Consider the following 21820-nt stretch of genomic DNA (forward strand, 5'->3'; position numbering starts at 1 on the left):
ATAAATACGTGTGTGTGTGTGTAAATGCACATATACACACACCTTTTTGTTGCTTGAAATAAAACCTATTTGCCAACTATTAAATCTGTGTGTAACAAAAAAGACACCTCCCATAAAGATATTAACTCTTATATCAACAGATAACACAGCTTCTTTTATGCAGGTGTTGTTGACCTCCCGCACGTTCTGAAGTCTCGAACTTCTAACTTTGCCACTTTTGGTACGCTGGTAAGTTAAAAAACATTATTGGCTTTTCCATAGTCAAAAACTATAATGGTTAGGTAATAAATGTACCCTTATACTTGTTCCCATAGGTGTTAATCATGCTGAAACATAATGATGTTTCTTACTTTTCTCTTTGCATTGTCTGTTTTCGCAGACATGTGGAACGTTGAAAAAAGCTTGACAAAAAACCTGGATGTCACCAGAACAGAACCATGATAATTATCAAAAGCTTAGTAGGAGCAACAATTTAGAAAAGGCTTCCCCTGTGTCAAGGGCCTGCACCCACTTCAGTTCACATGCAAAGTTAAAAAGACTGGAGTGACCTCAGCAGTTAGAGCATCAAAAAAATATCAAGCCAAAAGTTTTGCTATTACATTGATCATAATGTAAGCAAGGTCCTCTTCAGTAGTGCCCCAAATCTTTGCTCTCTACTCCTCATCAATGTTAAAAAGTATTTTCTCCACTGTCATCCACTTTATTAATTTCTGTCATCGCAGACCAAAGGGTTTGAAAGCACTACCCTTTATCAAGGTCCAAGCAGCAACTTAAGAAACTAGAGAAACAACCAGTGACTCTGTTTTAAGTGATAGACAATGAGTCCGGAAAAGGCGGCTAATTGCAGTAATCCATCTGACACTCAGAATGTAACAGCAGTCATTAGCAACGCTGCATATGCCTGTTTCCGCTCTTACACAGAGCTACGCAGCCTGAAACTACCTCAGTTACTACACAGAACTACAAAGGTTTAAGTGAGACTAGCACCCAATCCTTCGACTACATATATTTTTAAACAGATGTCTATTAATCTGCAATACTAGAGAGAACCTCAGTGCCAAGAAGGACATCAGCAGCCTATTTTGTTCAATCAAGATTACCCCTGCATAGCACATCTCTCTATGAGCCTCCGTCCCTGCCCGTCAAGATAGAGGAGTTAAGCAGCTAAATTCAGAAGAGGCCCTATCTAAAAATCCACGTGCCTTGCATTGTGTAATCATCACTGCCTGTCTAGTTTGACCTTGGATTTTGCCGAGTGCATGCATGTGTCCCTACATGTGACAGTGTTCCTCTGTCAATGGCTATCCTCAATGTCCTCTTTCTCAAAAAAGACAAAAAACAACAACAACAACAAAATATCCCTTAATGGGGCAAACTGATCCTGTTAACCATGACTTCAGACAGCTACAATGGCTTGGAAAAGCTTGGAGGAATTAAAAAGCAAATGACAAAACAATGATAGAGTGGAAAACAGAGGAAAACAGGAAAAGTTGGAGGGACGGATCCCTGCGTAATGTAAAACAATATTCTTATGTATCGACGCAATGGCCTGGAAAATGAAGGAAGGAATAAAGTAAAAGAAAGAGACCAAGAAGAAAGTAGAAGTGACAGAAAAGTATGGTGATAGAATAAGCAAGTAGCAATATCCTCCCCTTAACTATCCTTGTCCAGACATCTCTGCTGTTGCACTGGCAAAAGCCACCATTGATGATTTGGTCATAATAAAGCCACTGCCTTCTCCCTTCTCAACAAAAGGTAAGAAATTGGGCTAATGGTTGTGTATCAAGTACATGACTAACAAAATTAAATACCAATAGAATTAATTTTTTTTTCCCCTAAAAGAAATGCTGCAGAATGACTGGTATTAGATTTGAAATGGGAGCAACCAAAGAACGTCCTATACTTGTATTACAACAGAAAAGTCAGACTAGATACAAAGGTCCTTCGAGCCCTAAGAAATTATGAAAAAAGCATTCACAAAGTTAGAAGTAGGAGACTGTTTGACACAACACACACTTTGAAACGTCGAAACATCACTGGAATTGTATTATGGGCCATAATACAAGGTACGCTTTTTTAATAAACTGATGTCTGCCACTATCATAGCTAATGAAAGAGACCTCTTTTTTTCCTCCTACACTGACAACAAAAAAAAAAAGGGGGGGGGGGGAAGCCACACACACGAAATAAGAGTATACAGTATTTATGCCAGGAAGAAAAAATACACATCACCATACAGAAGCACAAGTAGCTTAATTGCTTAATAGCTTAATTACTGAATCTCAAAAGAGAAAATATATTAAAATGTTATAAAACATAGTGAAGCAGGAAACATGTAAGTTTAACTTTTATGAAAAAGCAAACTCCAAAATGCATATGATAAACTAGTAGGGGAAATGGCGTTACAAGGTCTGTAACTTCCAAAGTGCATTGTGTCTATACTACATTGGTTTTGATCTTTCCGTTCAAGTTAAATTATTTTATGGACCAGGATAGATAAATAACGCATTCCTCCTATAACAAAAAAACAACTAGCAAAAAGTAGCAAACTGCAAACTACGAAGAAAAGCTTTAACTTGCATGTCAGATTTTACACCTACTATTTCAACACATTCTCAAAACGGACCACTGAGCGCTCAGTATCTTTTAAGTTGCTACTGCTGAAAGACAGAAACAATTTCCTCTTACCTGTGCTCTAATTCTCGGATGGACAGTATAACTCCAGAAGTCGATGCCTTCTGTTGCAGTGTGGCCAGAAACGTGAACTCACTTTTATTCCGGAAGAGCTGAATTAACTTCTCACTCACATGGGGAGCTGCGTGGATTTCTCTTTCTATATCTAAGAATTGTATTTTTAAAAAAGAAGAAAAGAGAGAAACAATACTCCAGTAAAAATTCTAAGTCGGAAAGATTCAGACTACATTTTTCATTTTCCCATCAATATTTTTCATTTTTGAGAGTCATCTACCATGCTCCACCGCTGCATTTGTTCAATGAAAAAACCCAAGTGCCATCTCTGTCAGCATGCCCACTTGTCACTTTGACATGTTCACAACTGGTCAGCTACTGATTTTCTGACAGAATTTTTAACAGGATGCTGAGCCGTTTGTGTCTGCTGTGAGCAGATTAAGTTGCTGTGAATAAGGTGTGCTGCAGTCAGATAAATAGGCTCCTAAATTCTGAGAAATCTCAGGTACTGCCTCTCCCAACATAATTCACCAAGCTCCAATTTCAGTTTTTACCACTGACTCCGTTACCACCTCTCCATCGTACATCAGAGGAAACCTGTCCTTGCGCCGTGTAAGGCAGAGATGTATTATTGCTAATAATGCTATACGGCTGTGCTTCTGCCTGAGAAATAAATACAAAACACACTCGCAATCCACTATCGTTTCAGGGATTTCTCAGTTTAAACAAGCAAAGCGTGACAGCTCATACAATATTTATTAAACTACAGTCTGACCAGGCAGATGCAGAAATATTTCAGTCTCGCTAATCCTGCTGATGTCCAAGCGGCAGAATGCCTTCTCATACTTGATCTTCTAAGATTCAAATGCGCCATCTCCCACCACATTCATTTTTATCTCATCCTTTTATTCACAATATATCATCGCTCCAAAAGATGATTAATAACAAAAGGAAGAAATCACGGCATTTCACCTTCCCACCCCTTGCCATGTCTCTCACGCTGGGCCTTTGTCACACATTTGCAAGACCTGTGCCACTTGCCGTTCCCGGATGTCACAACCAATTAGAAGCCCGGTGTGCTTCTTTTCGAAAGGTTTACTTTGAAGCCAGAAATGCCAGCACAAATTCTCAGCTGGTAGAAAACCATGTAACTCTACTGAGTCCTGATAATCTTACCCAGCATGAATGCTGTAACACACAAAGGAGTGATGAGATTTACAATTCAGAATTTCACTGCAGAAAAAAAAAAAAAACCACCAACCAACATTGTGTCATTAAATGAGGCTTTGCAGACAGAAAAAGAGGAGAGACTGGCTTGAAAAACAACCTGAAACTCAGAAATGCAACTACTGAGGGAATGCCATGGACTGAAAATAAACTCCAAGGAAAAAGTATTCAAGCATGTATTGTAATTGGGTGTCTCAATTTTTCCCGTGCAGCTTAAAGCCCTCCAAATTAGCCTACACACTCCAAATGCCTAACACACTTGTACTCTGAAAACCTCACCTCTGAAAAGTACTGCAAATTAGACATCAAAAATCACTAGTCATCATTTAAAAATCTTTGCCAGAGGCTCAAATTCACCCGATAAATAAATACAACACCCACTTTACAGCATCAAGCTATTTGTCTGTCCAACTCCACTTTTATCATAACAGAGGATAAAGCTTCAAAGAACAGAAATCGCTTCCACTGCCATCAGAAAGGGGAATGGAGGAATAAACAATGCAGCACAGAAGAGCAGATTTTGTCTTTACGTGCAAGATTTCATTATCTGTATCATTATCTTCACCTAGCAGGTGTTATTACTGGTCATAAATACTATCTAGTTTCTTTAGAAAAAGCTGACGCGGGAGACACAAAACTGTTTGTCCCATATACCAGTAAGTTCTCCAATATCCAGTTTGCTATCTACACAGACAGACAATCCACTGGTACTAAGTTCCAAGGCACAAGTAAGACTCAAGAGAGAAAATGTTCAAGAGCTGACAGTTGAAGATAGTTATCCTTGTTTTGAAGGTTAAGAACCTTTAGTATCTTACAAAATTTTGTACTGCCAGAAATAAAATATGACTTGACTTAAAGCTTTTAAAAATTATTTCAAATGAAAGCATAGGCAATGCTGTGAGTGGAACATATATGTTAAAACTTCAGTCAAGCCTTGCGAAGTCCAGCATTTTCTCATTATGGGGGGGACCCAGATATAAAGCCGCATCCTGCCATCTATCCACCAAAATTTAAACAAAAATATAGGATTCTCTAGTTGGAATCATGAATGAATAATCAATGCACTGACTGCTCCAGTTAGAAACATAATTTGAAATATTGTGTTATACTCTACCACCTCTCCATAGTCATGAATACAGCAAAACCACATCCAATACCTTATATTCATTCTCTGTTGATTAAAATCATTGTATGCCATAGATAATGAAATTATGGGGGAAACATAACCCCCATTTTTAAAAAGAGAAAAAAGTTAGACCTGGGGAACTACAGGCCAGTCAGTCTCACCTCTGTACCCAGCAAGATCATGGAGCCGATCCTCCTGGAAACTGTGCTAAGGCACATGGAAAACAAGGAGGTGACTGGTGACAGCCAACATGGCTTCACCGAGGGCAAACTGTGCCTGACAAATTCGGTGGCCTTCTGCAACGGGGTTACAGTGTTGGCAGATAAGGGAACAGCAACAGACGTCATCTACCTGGACTTGTGCAAAGCGTTTGACGCTGTCCCACACGACATCCTTGTCTCTAAATTGGAGACACATGCGTTTGACAGATGGACCACTCGGTGGATAAGGAATTGGCTGGATGGTCGCATTCAAAGACTTGTGGTCAATGGCTCAATGTCCAAGTTGAGACCAGTGACGAGTGGCGTTCCTCAGGGGTCGGTATCGGGACCGGCGCTGTTTAACACCCTTGTTGGTGATGTGGACGGCGGGATTGAGTGCAACCTCAACAAGTTTGCCGATGACACCAAGCTGCATGGTGCAGTCGACATGCTTGAGCAAAGGGATGCCATCCAGAGCAACCTCAACAGGCTTGAGAGGTGGGCTCGTGCGAACCTCACAAGGTTCAACAAGGCCAGGTGCAAGGTCCTGCACGTGGCTTGGGACAATCCCAAGCACAAATACAGGCTGGGCGATGGGTGGATTGAGAGCAGCCCTGAGGAGAAGGACTTGGGGGTGTTGGTTGACGAGAAGCTCAACGTGACCCAACAATGTGCGTTTGCAGCCCAGAAAGCCGACCGTATCCTGGGCCGCATCAAAAGAAGCGCGACCAGCAGGTCGAGGGAGGTGATTCTCCCCCTTTACTCCGCTCTACTCTCACTACTCTGTGTGAGACACCACCTGGAGTACTGCATTCATCTCTGGGACCCCCAACATAAGAAGGACATAGACGTCTTGGAGCGAGTCCAGAGGAGGGCCACGAAGATGATCAGAGGGCTGGAGCACCTCTCCTATGAAGAAAGCCTGAGAGAGTTGGGGTTGTTCAGCCTGGAGAAGAGAAGGCTCCGGGGAGACCTTATAGCAGCCTTCCAGTACCTAATGGGGCCTACAAGAAAGCTGGAGAAGACTTTTTCCAAGGGCCTGTAGTGATAGGACAAGTGGTAATGGCTTTAAACTGAAAGAAGGTAGATTTAGATTAGATACAAGGAAGAAGTACTTCGCTGTGAGGGTGGTGAGGCACTGGAACAGGTTGCCCGGAGAAGCTGTGGATGCCCCATCCCTGGCAGTGCTCAAGGCCAGGTTGGATGGGGCTTTGAGCAACCAGTTCTGGTGGCAGGCATCCCTGCCCACGGCAGGGGGGTTGGAACTAGATGATCTTTCAGGTCCCTTCCAACCCATTCTATGATTCTGTAAAGTTTCAGAATCTTGGGTTCAAACTACTAGATTACGAGCAGTATTTACATACCGCTTTGCAACACACATACAATTCATACAAAGTTACACAACTAGGCTTTTCAAAATGAACACACGTCTAGAGTATGGTGCTATTTCTTTGGAGTAGATCTACTCATTACCAGTCTGAGGAGGTACCAGTGCCTAGGAACACCCCCTACCACTAGACAACTGAAAACGTACTTGCAGATGCTGAAATGTCTCAGGAAACGCTGTTCTTCATAACTCAACCTCAGTAACTACAACAAGGGGAGTTTCCCAGCAATTCAACGGCAAGATGGCAAATGTGACCCAAGAGCTGGCGGTTGGACTTGTAAGCTGAAGAGCCCACCAAGGCTCACGAGGACCCACGGGGCACACAAGCCGGCGTTTCGGAGATGATAAGCCTGTCGGGGTGCTGAGCACAGCCCTGGGCTCGCAACCTGGGGCCCGAACGCTGGGAAGGAGCCGCACGAGGCCTCACTGAGGGCATGGCCCAGCCGGCACTGCATCACCCCAGCTCCTGTGCCCCATGGGAGAGCCCTCCTGCGCCTCTCTGGCAGTGGCCCTCCTCATACTGCGCGATCACTGGGTATGTCATCTCTTTGTGTTTTACTTGATTTCTGCACAAAGTACCATAAAAATGAACTGGGAGTACGATCCATTTAGAATAAGAGCTTTCTATTTTCAGGTTGAAGGTTTCACACTTCAAAAAAAGAAAAATTGAGAATACATACACCCCCTCACCGCAGGTGCCTGAAAGGGAAAATACTTTTTATGCTCTCTATAAAAATAACTGTCTGCTTGTAATGAAATGTCGTATTTCCTACATAATATAGAACAATATAGGTTTATACAGTAATCTTCAGTGAAACATCGCTTCACACTTGAATGATAATGCAATCTCAGCAAAATAAATAAATAAACAAACATAGATACGACTTTCACATGCCCTTCTATGTGATGATATTTTCTTAATTTGAAATACTGACTGTCTGGAGAGGGTTTTTAAACATACCAAAGTGTTTCTAAAATTAAACAAGCAAGAAAAGCAAGCATACACAGTTATTTGAAAGTACAACAGATACAAATCATCTCAGAGCATCGAGTCAAGGCAACTTTCCACCTTCAGCAAAACAGAGAAGCAGAAGACACACCTATGTCAGAGCGAGAGCGTATTTGTTGCTTGATTTTAATTCCTTTTTTTAGACCGCAGGTCCAAGGAAGAAAGACCAAACACAAAGCAATGGTGCGGTTTCCCAGGACAGGCAAACCCATTTAGCCGCTGCGATCCCACATTTCCCTGCCCGGCGCCATCTCCCCCATTCCCAGGGACGCCACCTTGCCTTCTCCCTGCTGCCTTGTCCCGCACGAGCCCATTCGGCTCCCGACCAGCACAGCCCTACCAAGCCGAGCTACAAGAGGAGCCAGCACCCAGGGCTACACTCACGCAGGGGCTCAGCAGCCGCAGCGTGTCTGGCCAGGATCTGCAGAGGAAGCACACAGCACCCTGCTTAGCTGCAGCAAGCTCTTACACGCTCAGCCACCTCGATAAATCTCACCCGCAACCACGATTACTCGCAATACTCGCTTTCAGCACCTTCAAAATAAGTCTCAAATTTTTATTTTAGCACGGGTTTGTTTTCACTTCATCATAAGACCAGTCCAGATGAATGGTAACGTTGCTCTGGGGCCAGTGACGTCAGGGCAAGCTTTACCTCGTACGTACTAAATGTACAGGTATTTCGGTACGCAGTAACCCTACATGACAAATGGAATTAAGAGGGTACAATAACTCAGGATTAGTATCAATCCTTACAAATTTGATTTAGGCCCTCGAGTCACATCTTCCTGTGTGGATCCACTGCTCTGTGCATCAGCAGCTCTGGCAACTAAAAATTAAAACCTCAGGCTTTTGCCACTCGTAGCCCAGGACACATTAGAGGCACCAAATAAGAGAAAGGGAGAAGTTGGCTTCAGCTGCATTAGAGACAGCGTGAGAAAATTATCACCACACAGAAGCAGACAAAATGAGTTAGAGAAAGAAAAGGATAATGCTAGGAAAGCAGGCAAAGTTCTTCCCAAACTTACTTTGATGACAGTGTCAACAATCCACGGTACAAAGGGAAGTACATGACCATTTGGGCTGGAATTTTAAGCAATGAAAAATTCTTACAAGCTGAATCCCAATCCATCTGGGCAATCATTTTTCTTTAACAGATACTTCCACTAGAGGAAAAATACTAAAATTCAGTTCCAAATCAACCCATGTTTTCTAAAGCAGCAGGTATGTTTCTTCATTCACTAGCCTGCTTGAATACCTTTTCCTTTTACTTCCTTACTTTGGCAGAGAACATACTGCAGAACACATTGCTTCATTGGTAACTTCAATCATTTTAAAGCTATTTGTTTCAACATGCTTTCAGGAGAACCTTTGCACCGTCACTCTGGACAAGCAAGTAGAAATTAACCCTGCGACAACAGAGAATCTGGATTTCAGCTACAGCAATTAAAGAATCGAATATTGCAGCATATTGGCTTTTACCTTGCTGTAGGCAAAATCCAATAAAACTGAAATCTCTATTAAAAAAATAAACAAACAAAAAAACCACCACCGAAAAACAGTGCCCCATTTTTTTAAGTCGTCAGCTTTCCAGAAATAGAACCAAGAGTAGAAGAAGGATCTGAAACTAGCAACTCTCAGGGCAGACAGTTTCTCAAGTTGCTCAGGAGGAAAACACACAACAGCACCACAAAACCCTTCTTGCGCACTGAAGGCAGGTGCTTCATCAAAGCCTCTGAGTCCAAACGGGATCCAGTGCACAGACCCCTTTCTGCACATTGGTCCCACAAATCACCTTTTGAAGAACTGGTCAAAAAAAAAAACCAACCTACCACAAAACAACAACCCAAAACACTACCGGTGACAGACGCCCACTCCTGCTCCTCTAAAACCGCTCCTCAGTCCACACAAGTCACAAACAGCTCCAAAAGTTCACAGAAGGATGCTAACACCAACTGTGGGAATAGTCGCCAAAAAGAAGTCGTTTCACTGCCAAGCAGGGAAACACTTCAGGTAGTTGTCCCTCCCTGCCTAGCAAGGGCAAAATGCAGTTATCTGCAGATAGCACCAATTTTTTATCTTAAGCTGCGGGGAGAAAATTCACACAAATTTCTCCTTATAAGCAAACAACACGCTCCTGTCACAGAATAGGCACAGAGCCACGTATATCCCTCAGAGCACTTTGGGTGCTCAATTTGGCTATCAGCACCAAGGCTCGAGACAGCCCACACCGCGCTGCAGAGACACGCCAGCCAAGTAGCAGCATACCTAGACATCCCCTAAGCGCAGACCCAAATTCATTCACCGTGCCTGGCACTCGCCTACACTGCTGCCAAGCCGGGCGAAAGCATGGGGTTTAGCAAGCCGTGGGGGTACCGCCAAGGGAAAATAAGCGCAAGCTTACATTAAGGTGCTGAGCCGGCCTCATTCTGCTCTCTGTGGCCCCCTGCACTGGAACAGAGGGGACCAGCACCGCCTGTCGTACCTGCCAGAAACCCAGAGAGAGGAGGGAAAACACCTCGCCCTTCTCTTAAAAACTACGCTACCGGGGAGGACCAAAGAGGGCACGACGTTTTCTCACAAGCACATCTCTGCTTCTAGGTATTCTCACCGGTACGAAAAGGCATTGTAAATGCTCTTGCCTTGCTAGCTCCGGTCGGAGTCAGTAATAAACAGTGGGAAATCATGTTCAACAGCACAGCTTTCTAAATGACGATTATTCATTATAAATCACTTTTTACATGTTGCTTCAAACACCGTTTCTCAAGAATAAGATCCGTCTGCAGTGAAATGCTCGGTGATTTTAATATGCAAGCCTCCTACAGAGATGATGTCTCATTTTAATTATTGTTTCGGTTTAATGGGTTTTCATTAAATTAGAGGATAGAGCAATTACCAGGGTGAATAGCTAATGTTACAAAGGTAAGTTCCCATGACTATACAGCAAAAGCAGTTCTGCTAGAGAAGGTGGAAAAATAGTGTAATTCAATGTAAACTCTCCTTTTGTATGATGCAAAACTACCCTGGCAATACGCGTTCATATATTGCTGTCATTTTGATATACATGTTTGTAAACTAGTTTACAACTAGGTCTCTCCTAACAAAATTAATCTAGCATTTAAAATTATATATATATTTCATTCCTTTCAAGAAGCTATTGCAAACCCAGTCCTAAAACTCTAGATGCCAGGGACAGCAGAATTTTGAGTCACTAAAGAAATCAAACAGAGACTACTTATCAAATCACAGTTTCTCCCCAACCAATAATTTAGTTGATTTAGTGGCTTAATGTCAGACTCTTCACTTCTTGAAAATTGGCCTGACTTGAGCACTAGCTAAAATGACCACACTCATGTTAATTAAGTTGTTGTTGGGAGTCTAAGTCCTTTGTTTGCTTTATCAGCATTTCAAACTGAACCAAATGGAAATCGAGTACTCTGGAACAAACGGAGCAGCAGATATCACACAAGACTTGGAAACCAATACGTGCCAAGACAGAAGGCGGCCACCTACACTTCTGAAGCCCCAGCGAGCAAAAGGTGCCCTCGGTGACAGAGAAAGCACAGCGGCGTAAAGCTGCAGCAAAGCCTACATTGAGACGCTGCCCCTCTTTCGTTGCATATGGGTTTCGGATCTCCAGGGCCCTTCCTTGTCTCTTCCACCCAAATGGACAGAATGCCCAAGGAAAGCACCGGAGTCATCTCTCCAGCAGCAGAAAGACGAGTGGCAGGCCTGGGCACACGCATAGCGCAGCAACCGATGCCATCTTCAAACCATTCGGCCATTACGGAGCAAAATCGGAAAACCGGAGTAAGCCAAACGGCTTTGCAACAAGCTTCCTGCCGAGAACAACGGCGATCGCCTTGCTGAGGCTGTTACTCAAGGCAGCCATTTTAACTTGTTTCAAATATTTTAAGCGGCTACTGAGCTCAGGCTTGCCTTCTCAAGTAGGCTCTGTTGCTTCCTCAAGGGACTCATGCTGAAATCAAGACTGTTGACAAACGCTTGATCCCTTAAATTAAATGCTTGGTAGAAATGCTCCAGAAGTTACGCTACCACTAAAAGCACATAATCTACTCTTAAATCATGTGAGTTAATCAAATTACATGTGTTGTTAGTTAATTAGTTCAGGAGTCACTGATTATAACATCTTTTCCACTGTTTATCTTTATTAGATAAGGTATCACATCACTGTGACTATAAAGATTGCTATTTGCAAATTTGGAAAGTAACAACAACATTTTAACAGAAAGAGCAGGGACTACGGTAGTAACGCTGTCACGTTTGAACAGAGCCAGCGGCAACGTACGCAACATTGGGAAAAAGCAGTAATTGCTAAGAATCGTTACCGACATGCTGTCCGTTTTGCCGGAGTACTGTCCACTTCAGGGATCTATTTTAAGAGTATATTAAATGCTAATGTCACACAAAATAATGAGCCACCCAAAAATACTGTCTGTGTTCTGGCTTCATGCAAAAGCAAGCTAAGCAATTTTTTCCTCCCCTTCTACAAAACATTTTCAGGTATGCTCAAAGTCACAGACCCAAAGAATTTGAAATTACTGTTAAAAAATGATAACATACATTGAACTTGACAAAACATGTTCTTGAGCCGCATTTGTTTAAAAGAAACTTAAGATGGTACCAGAAGGCGAGGACCATCTAGAACCAAAAATCAGATACAGAAGCCAAGTTTTGCAAATAACTGCTAATTGTAGTTTGGACTTATTTGGACTTAATTGTAGTGTCCCACCACAACCCTTAGTGTGTTTGTAATCTCGAAACAAAATTTAAGCTTCTTCAATAGAGCATGCAGAGAGATCGATCCATTTGTATTTTTAAGCACTGTGTCATAACTGTGATTTTGCATTTAGCGCTCTTCCTTCTTACAGGTAATAATAAATGCTGCTTATACTTTACGGCAAGAGTATTAAAAATAAACAGTAACACCAAGTACTTCTGAAGCGCTTTAGGATTCCTAAGTTTAACATGAAAATGACAGATAAGAGTCAAAAAGTAACCCATAACCTGGATTTTCAAAGAAATTTTAAGTACTAGATCCCACTGAAGCAGGAGAGAAGCTGAGTGCCTAAATTACTTTGACTCTGTTGGAAGTCCCAGTCTAACTTCAGCAAGGTCACACAGAAATCAAGATTTGCTTCCCTAGTGAAAACCTGCATTCTTAAACGTGTAAATCAAAATACTGGTTTTAAATAGTTCATTAACGGGCAACGTTCAGCAAAACAGAAACCTCTGACTCGGTTTCCTCACTTGCAGAGAGAGGTTACAACGCCTAATGCTACTTATGGCAGCTAACAGACCTGGCTACACCTACACAACGGGTTTAATTTCCAGTCCAATAAAGCCTTTTATCACATGAATAATCCAACTGAAGGCAATGAAATTATCTGTAAAGTTCAAAGTAAGCATATGCTGAAGTGCTCTCTTGGTTCAAAAACTCCCAATGACTTGACACTCTAAATAGGTTTTTTTAATTACTTTTAAAGCATTTAGCTCATTTATTACTAAAATCTTATGTTTTTTCTTTATTCTCTATATACAATTTGTACAAGCATTAAACAAATGCGTTTCATAAACTAATTCTTCCTTCTGTTTTCTTTCCCTCAGAAATATCACTTCCATTTATTGCTAAAGCAAATTAAATCCTGGGTGTCTGTTTTATTTATTAACTGCATGATAATAGCATGAGGCATAATACATTTGTCAAAGCCCTTCTCTACTGAAGTATAATTTCTGCTGTCAGCCTCTTTACGTTTATATTCAATATTCTAGTTGTCTTTGCTTCTTGGAACACACATAAACACGCGTTTACATATTCTCCCCAAATAAGTATAAATTCTATTCGTGAAGTGTTCCACGCACCCCCAACAAAGAATCATAAATACAGCTAACATACTTAGTCATTCTCCTCAAGTTTTAGACGAATTATTTGAGAGATTTACGAATTCTCAAAAAATGTCACAATAATAACTGTTTTATCTTTTTACACCATAATTATGATTTGGAGCATTGCTTTTCTTATTTCACCCAAGCATACCACAACTCATGAATAAAATATGACAACTTTGATAGCATCCATTGCTGTGGGTTCATCCGTAACAGCAAACGTGCTTGGGGTACTAAGAGCTCCCTTTTGCTCCATAAGCCTTTGTTTCTGAAAATAAGCTTTTATTTAAATAGAATGCCACATGTGTCCCTCTTTTTCACATTTCTTGCCGTTAGCAGTAACACCAGCAATAATGTTTACTTTTTTTTTTTTTTAATGACTACATTCTGAAACAATTAGGATGGCATAAAGCTAGAAAGGCAGAATATCCCATCTGAAAGCTGGTACTCGCAAGACATCAAAAAACATTAAAAGCACTGCCCGCATCAGAGAACAAAAGGCTAACACAGAGGACCATGACTTTTAAATGTGTGGGCAATACTATTATAAAAAAGAAACTTAATTGTATTCTGGCTTCAGAATTAATTATGATGAAGTAAACCTAAACAACTTCCACCATTTCCCTAATAAGATTACTGTAACTAATACTGCACAGAGTCCTCCTACCACAACTTGTCAGTAGTTTCCCTTTAAAGGAAGACTTGCGCTAATATGCGGTACGTATGGTTTCCAAATCATCGGCATTTAGCAAATTATTCTACAAATATCGTGTTTTAAGGCCATGCTGCTTCATTTTCCAAACAGCATGTTGAACATCCGTAGAGACCTCCACGGACCAAGAAAAATCATGACGCACACATACAAACCCCACTCTCCTCCCACACATCTTGGCTTTGTTATTTTCCCCAGTCCCCACGAATAGGCTTTAAAATTTCAACATTGTTATGCACAATGAGCCAAAGTGGAGAGAGAGAAGCAGAGGCAGGTCTGAATGCCATCCGTAGATAGTCTTTCATCATAGAAGCAATGAGTATTTAACCTCCAAGACCCAGTTTTATACGTGCTGTGCTCTCGGAGCATCTTTGCTAGCTTCCAGTTTACAAAAGCTAAAAAAATGAGAAGAAAAAAAAAAGAAAAAGAAAAAAAGAAAAGGAGGGGGGACACGACACAGAACTAAGCTTTACAAGCCAAACTTGTCTGCTGTAGGAGGTGTCTGTTCCCACTGATGCCAAATGGAAAAGTCTCAGCTTCAGAGGGAGGAGTCACCCATATGTGCAAGGGGAAGACAGACTCAGTAAAATAATCCATGCAGCTGCAGCGATCCTATATTATTTTTTCCTTTTTATAGCACAGAGGACCAATGGGAAACTCAGCTGTAACTATGTAAGAAATGTTATCACACAAGGAGGGAGGATGGGGGGACAGAAAGACTGTATGAGAGATTTTTAGGAAGCCAAAACATCAGCGCTCAGCTACAGTATTTATCGCTTCAAAATAGTGAGTCACAGATCCCAGTTATCAGAATTACGGAACCAACTTTGCTCTTTTAGCAGATATGCAACCTACATAACTAAGGATTTAAATCAATGTTTTAGTGGACATCAGGTGCCAGAAACAATTTTTTTGTCCATTCTATTAAAAAAAAAAAAAAAAATCTACTGTTCTGTATTTTGTATCATTGAATAGGCCACAAAGGCAAGGCAATCACATGATAATAATGCCATAAACCAGCACAGTATGACATGATTACTTCACACCATTTATGTGGCAAAAATGAAAACTAAGAGAAAAAATGTCCCCCTCGTGTCATTTATACATCCACGCTGCAGGTGGCAAGATTAATCTAGAATTTGGCATAGAAGAAGTAGGTTGAGGCCTCAAGTAGCATCTAATTTTTATTCTTGATAGGTAGTTCAAGACAGCAGGGTTTTTCACCACAGGAAATGGTCCATGCCTGGCTCTTGTATTAGGTCTGATTATATCTGCCTTTGTGTACTTTTTAAAGGTACAAAATCTTAAAAAAAAAAAATTCAAAAAAAATCATTGTATGTGTTTAAATTCATGTGATAGTAATTTCAAATAACACCACTTCCTTTTAGGCAAAAGATGTAGCTCTGTTTAGAAGTAATTTAATCAAGTAGGAGGAGTGTAAATATTCTTATCAAATGGATATTAACACATTTCTACTAAAATTGCTTTAAAAATTAAGAGATCCCTCTTGGAGTCAAAATCAACCATAATGGACCACTTTGTTTCACTGCCTACAGTGAGAACCCAGGTCTTCAGCATCGCTTTTCCCTCCCTCTGCATTTCAAGCAGTTTTAACTCAGCAGTGCCAAGTAATGCTCCAATTCTCCTCTTTTACCCCAGCATCTGTCCAGCGACCTGGACTTGCGGTATCGGGTGCAGGGACTTCCCTGACCTTGGGCAGGATTCTCCGCCCAGGGATACTCAGCGCTGCGCAGGGACTCGCCTCAAGGCAGCACAACTCAGGTGCCGACTCTGCTTCACCTCAACTTCCCGGGGCTCTGACTAGCACACGGGCCTGTTTGACGAGATGTTATAGAACAATATTCTTACTCCAGTTTAATACTCATTTACTAAACGAGTAGTTAAAACCTGATTACTTGCAGTATGATACGTCTTAACGGTATCAGTTTGCTAAAATCCTTTGCAGGAAAAAGCCAATTTTTGTCCTATTTCTGTTCCGATGAAGATACAAGAAACTCAAACAGTTATTCCTACTTTTATCTAAATGGATTTACTTTCATTGTAAGGGCCTAGATGCTCACACGGTGTGGGAGCATGCAACACTTAATAGCGGTATCAGAAACTAATTTCTGCATCCCACTCTCTGCCCACTGAAGAGCAGAGACCTTTTGTTTCCTTTCTGCTTATCTTCATTACAGGACTTTGTCAACAGGTTGCCAGAAGCATTCGAGGCTTTTAGTATACTACAGAAATACTGAAGTGCTTATCCCGCTTCCCCTCTGTACTTACCACCATGGCAATGAAGATAGACAAGTAGCACAATTATTGTCTCCCAGGAAAGCAAAAATAACTGCCAAGGACGGAGGTAATGTCTGCTCAGAATTCTTTCCTAATCATTACAGACATGATGGGCAACCCAAAAAATGTCAAGTAACAGAAGACAGCATGACAACATTCAGGATGAAAAAAAAAAAAAAAATAGAAAAGTAGAAATTGGTCACTGTCATTTAATGTGACTAGGTTTCTATTTTAGTCTACACTTACTCAGGGGAGGAGGGGCAGGGGTGTTGGAAACAAGAGGATATGGAACAAGAAACTCTGCGAGGATTTACAAGTTATACCTTCATATCAATATGCTGGATAATTTTACTCCTAGACAGGCTTCTAACATAATTCAAACATCAAACGAGAGTGGAAACAGCCAACATTGGATAGGTGTATATGAGTATTTTTAAAACTAATTCTGGAAACTGACAAAGTTAACAGTAGTTTATGTATCTTCAAAGCCTCGAAGCATTGTTCAATAATTATGTCCCAAGTGATCGTTAATTTCCTCCATTGAAGATGATTCATCTCACTCATCCCCTCGTAGCTCATCGTATTCCAACTCCAGATCATTTCTCTCTTCTGAAAATGGTCAGTTTTGCAAAGGAAAAAAAACACTTAGCCTAACGATTTCATTGCCAAAAAAAATTACCTTGTGTATACAAAACACATTAAAACATCAGCTGTATTTAAAAAACAAATATAAACGAGAAGTTAGACAGATGTTAGGGTTAAAGTCTCAGAGGCAAACCTTGCTCAACCCTCCGGGGATGCGCATTCCAACACCGGTTCTTAATTACAGGATCACACACCAGCTTTCCAGAGGGCCCCTGTCTCAGTCAGTGCACAAAGTAAAGAACAAAGAGCAAAAAAATATTTATTGAACAAACAAGGATCCGAAGTTTTGCTTGATTTTTGTTGTTCAAGGCTCCCCTTGAACAGTAAATCTACCGTATTCAAATCCTTCTCTGAAGACAGAACAGACCATGACCAAGTTAATTATTCCAGCACAGTATCCGAGACCTCTACAAATATTAATGAATTCTTTTCACACCACTGTTGTTACAGGAAAGGGCATTAGTACCTCAACTTTACAGGTGAACAACCAAAGCACAGCAGAATTAAGGTTCTAATAAAAAAACTAATAAAAACCCCCCACATTATCCAAGTTGTATCCTGCAAAAACATTTGTTAAAAATTAGCACGCATCACAGATACTTTACAGCACTACCAAACCTGAACTTTCAGTGCTTTTCCCTATTACGCTGCCCTAATGCAAACCTACCGTAAGCAAACCTTCACCCGCTCCTACCCACCTAGTCTAAGACTGCAGCCCTCGCGTTTCCCATTGAGGCCCTTGCTCCTTGCCTCTCTCTCCAGGCTGCTTCTCCCACCCGCTGTCCGTGGCTCCCCTTACCATGCTCTTCATCCCTGCGCCTCGCTCCCTTCCCCTCGAGTCTGAGTCCGTGTAGTGTCCTCGTCCCAGCTTCTCTGCCCGGCCACCACCCGCTCCCTTCTTGGCCTCCAGCTCCTCACCCCAGCTGTTTTGCTTCTCTCCCCTCCACCCGAGGCCCAGTTTCTTTGCCCTGCCTGTCACAGTTCATCTCATCTGACTGCTGCTCACCACCCACTGCCCAGCACCAGCCTGTATCCCCTCAGGGGAGCCCACTCACCCCAACGGTATTATTGTCACTTTACATACCCAGTCCTTGCCCTTAAATTTCCAGCTTTATTTCCCTCTCCTTTCCAGCTTTCAGAGAAGTCTGGGAAGGAAAGGGGGAAAGCAGGAGAAGCACCAGAAATCCCAAAAAGAGATCAAGACCTTGCTCTCCGTCCTGCTGATGGACACAAGCACAGAAACCTTCCCCGTCAGAGAAGTCACGCTTCCCTCCGTCCTCTTGGGTGCAGCCAGCCCAGCTGTCGATATCTTATTTTAACTTTTATTTTAGCAGTGCTTTCAAAAGCAGCTTTGACAAAGGCCTGAAAGCAGCGAGGGAACTCTAGCAACTCTCTAGGATGGCGGGCAGCTGCCGCAGCTCCTAAGGGCCAGGCTGGAGCTCGTAAAAGCAGGGGGACCATCCCAAGGGATGAGCGCGGGGGACGGGTGAGGATCCCCCTCTCCCGCGGGCTGGGCTGGGCCCTATTTCTCACCGCCCCATAAACCTCCATCGCAGGGGAAGACACATGCTGGCCTGGTCCCCACCATCTCCGTGCAGCCGCAGGTCGTGAGCCACCACTACGAGCGAGCAGAGGTGCCCGTCACTGCCTTCAGGGCCAGCCAGCCCTGAAAGTGGATCAGCTTTGAGTAAACCGTCAATCCCGCCGTCCTCCGGTGAGAGGAGGATCTCAGAAGGGAGAGCTCAGCGGAAAGAGAAGGGAAACAGGTCAAAATTTAGCACCGAGGAAGCAGCAATGCCTGAAATGTCACCACATGATCGGGGCGAAAGGCTGACCCACACCTCGGAGGTGGGTGCTATTTTTGTTCACACATACGTAGGCTTTTTATTTGACAGCAGCTACCTCTCCCTCCTGAGGTCCCAGGAACCCGGGACAGGCGCTCCACAGGCAAACATGGGGTAAAACCCCAAATTCACCCTGCCCCTGTGGAAACCAGCACAGGCCTTCACGACAGGGCACGTAACCGGGCAAAAAAACCCTCGCTCTTCCCTTTTAAAAAAAGAAAGTTCACAAGTTCAAGGAGCTCGCAGAGTTTCCACGAAGATATACCTGTAGCGTGCGGTGAGGAGCAGGGCGTCTCTGTGAGGAGAGGCGGGGACTGCCCCGGGCCGGCCACGGCCGGTTCCAGCTGGTTCCAACCGCCGGATCACCTCAGGGCACAGCCCAGCCCCTCGTCCCGGCTGGTGGCACCTCAGGGAAAGCGTATTTTAAAAGGGCAAAAAACTCATCCGAAGCGTATTTTAAAAGGGCAAAAAACTCATCCGGCTGGAGGGAAGCAGCGAGCGGCTGCGCAGGCACTCGGCTGCGAGCCCAGGCGGGCGGCCGGCAATCCCTGGTTTAAAAAAAAAAAAAAAAAAATTCCTTTCCTTTCCAACAGCACGAGGGTCACCGTCTGCTTTGCCAAATGCGCCTAAGGGCGCGGAGGAGCGGGACGCCGGCAGCCCGGGGAGGCATACCCAGAGGCTCTGCATCACTGCCGCCCCAAAACCTCCCAGCACGCCAGCGAGACAGGATATTCAGATTATCAGCAGGCATGGAAAAGGTACTGGAGCTACTCTCTTTTACAACAGCTGAAGGCAGCACAAAGATTTCGAGCCGCCCGTGTCGTGCCGTCCTCATTTTTCTGCTACCGTAAGATTTCTGCTCCGTAAAAACGATACTGCTTATACTTACTATTTGCTATAAACATACCAGGAGAGATCGCACAGAGAGCAATGACTCTCGTTGCATTATCTCATGTAAAGAGGGACCGACACCCTGAACTCCAAAATTAAAGTTTCTCTCTCCTACTCACTGCAGACCTCCCTGCTGTCCACCCCAGGAAGAGTAATTGCAAGTTTCATCTTGGAGCCATTATCTGCTGCCCCTCATTCAGTCCCTGGCTCTTCTCGGGGCTCTGCAGCTCGCACACCTTGCACGTTATGCTGGCATAACTGAGCTTTAACACTTGAAGTGGATTAAAACCTTAGCCATACCACACAGGTCACTGAGACTCGGGTGAGAAGGTGTTCACACACGGATGAATGACGGCAGCAGCCTACTCACCTGGCCTTTGAATTTACTGAGCGCACCCCAGTGCTGAGCTCCTGCCCCACACACGTAGCCAGGGCATAACGAGCGTATCCTGAAGACCGTCCTAGCAGCAACAGAGCTAAAGTTCCCGATATAAAGGGTACGTGCCCACTCCTGACCACAACTTCTGCACTTTTCCTTATCCACCAATCTCAAAGTGTAGCAAAGCTGGCTAGCGATCAAAGCCCTTCAACTTTGGCACCGCAAAAGCTGACTTTTAGGACTCAGACTCCTCGAGTGGGATCTGGAAACACCTCTACTCTCTAAGCGAGGAGTTACCAAGTCAAGGAGGAAGGTGTTGAAAAAACATCAGGACCCGTAACACGCTGAGAGGAAACACCGACAGGGAGGGTTGTACGGCATCTGGAAGCTCAAGCGAGTCTGCTGGGAGGCACCTCTACCCGCCTTGGGACTGCAGCTTTGCTCTCTCTTTTGACCTGAAGTAGGATGGCCCTTTTGTTTCAGGAACTCAACAAGATTCACTCCTTTCTCACAAAACCATTGCCTTTCTCTGTGCTTTGAGATACTTGTTAGTCTTTCACCTTTCCTGTCGGAGCCACGACTGTACAGAAGACAGCTCGGCAGTCACTATTACAAAGTGGGAAGAAGGAGCACGACTGAACTCTGTGCTGCAGGAGGTGCGAGCCAGGTGTTTCTCTTCTTAAATCCAGTGGTGGTTTAATAAAAGAAAAGAAGCGGTCAAGGAAGAAAGGACTACATATAGGTAGACTTTTAACAGTACGTGGTGGTTTATTTTACTGAGTGCTATACATAGTATACATAGTAAAAAGACCATTACTAATTTAAAGACTAAGTTGAAAAATACTGCCAGATTGCCAGGAAAGGAAACAGCAAAGCCTTAATAAACTTCTTGGGGGAACTGCTTTATATGTAAAGGCTTTAAGCCTCTGTTAGCTCAAAGGAGATGTTGAGAGAAGAAGAATTAAAAAGAAATGGGCATAGCTGACAGGTTGTAAAAGGAATAAAATTTTACTTCCCCAATGAGAACTGAGCACAGAACAGAAGTCAGACTGGTTAAAGTAATCGCATCATGTAACAGCTAGGCTAAAAATTGGGCTCAGTCTACCTAGAAACAGGACGACCAGTTAAGCGCCTCCTGTTGCCTTATTTATAACGAGAGCCTTTCTCTGCCACTGAACTCAAGATCCTGCTGCGGTTTCCACCTACAGGGTCAAAACAAGACCTGCTTCCCTGCCATCTGAAACATAGAAGAGGACTGAGCCCCACTAAGTGAGCCATGGCTCAGCCTTTCTTCATGTGCTAAAATTTATACTACAATCCTGTTCGAGAAATTTCAGTATCATTCTGTCATGTTTGTAAGATACTGTTTACAGATGTCTTTCGCTCAACATTTGTAAGATGTTATTGTAATGCATTAGGTGGACGATTAATATTTTCAATACATCTCTTTCAGGTAGATTTCCCACCCACCCCCAGAACTGTTTCCTCGAATTCTTTGGACTCCTGGTTG

At 43.0% G+C, this 21820-nt stretch overlaps 1 protein-coding gene across 5 annotated transcripts in view; it reads right to left on the reverse strand.

Moving 5' to 3' along the window:
* Positions 1–21820, reverse strand: part of NELL1 (neural EGFL like 1) — a 302370-nt gene that overhangs the window by 271646 nt on the left and 8904 nt on the right. For all 5 annotated transcript variants that reach the window (XM_052811479.1, XM_052811477.1, XM_052811478.1 and 2 more), the window contains exon 3: positions 2689–2839. In XM_052811479.1, the coding sequence (XP_052667439.1) occupies positions 2689–2839 (151 nt within the window). The remainder of the gene's footprint in view (positions 1–2688; positions 2840–21820) is intronic.

Source organism: Harpia harpyja, chromosome 16 (genome assembly GCF_026419915.1).
Source record: "Harpia harpyja isolate bHarHar1 chromosome 16, bHarHar1 primary haplotype, whole genome shotgun sequence".
NCBI lineage: Eukaryota > Metazoa > Chordata > Aves > Accipitriformes > Accipitridae > Harpia > Harpia harpyja.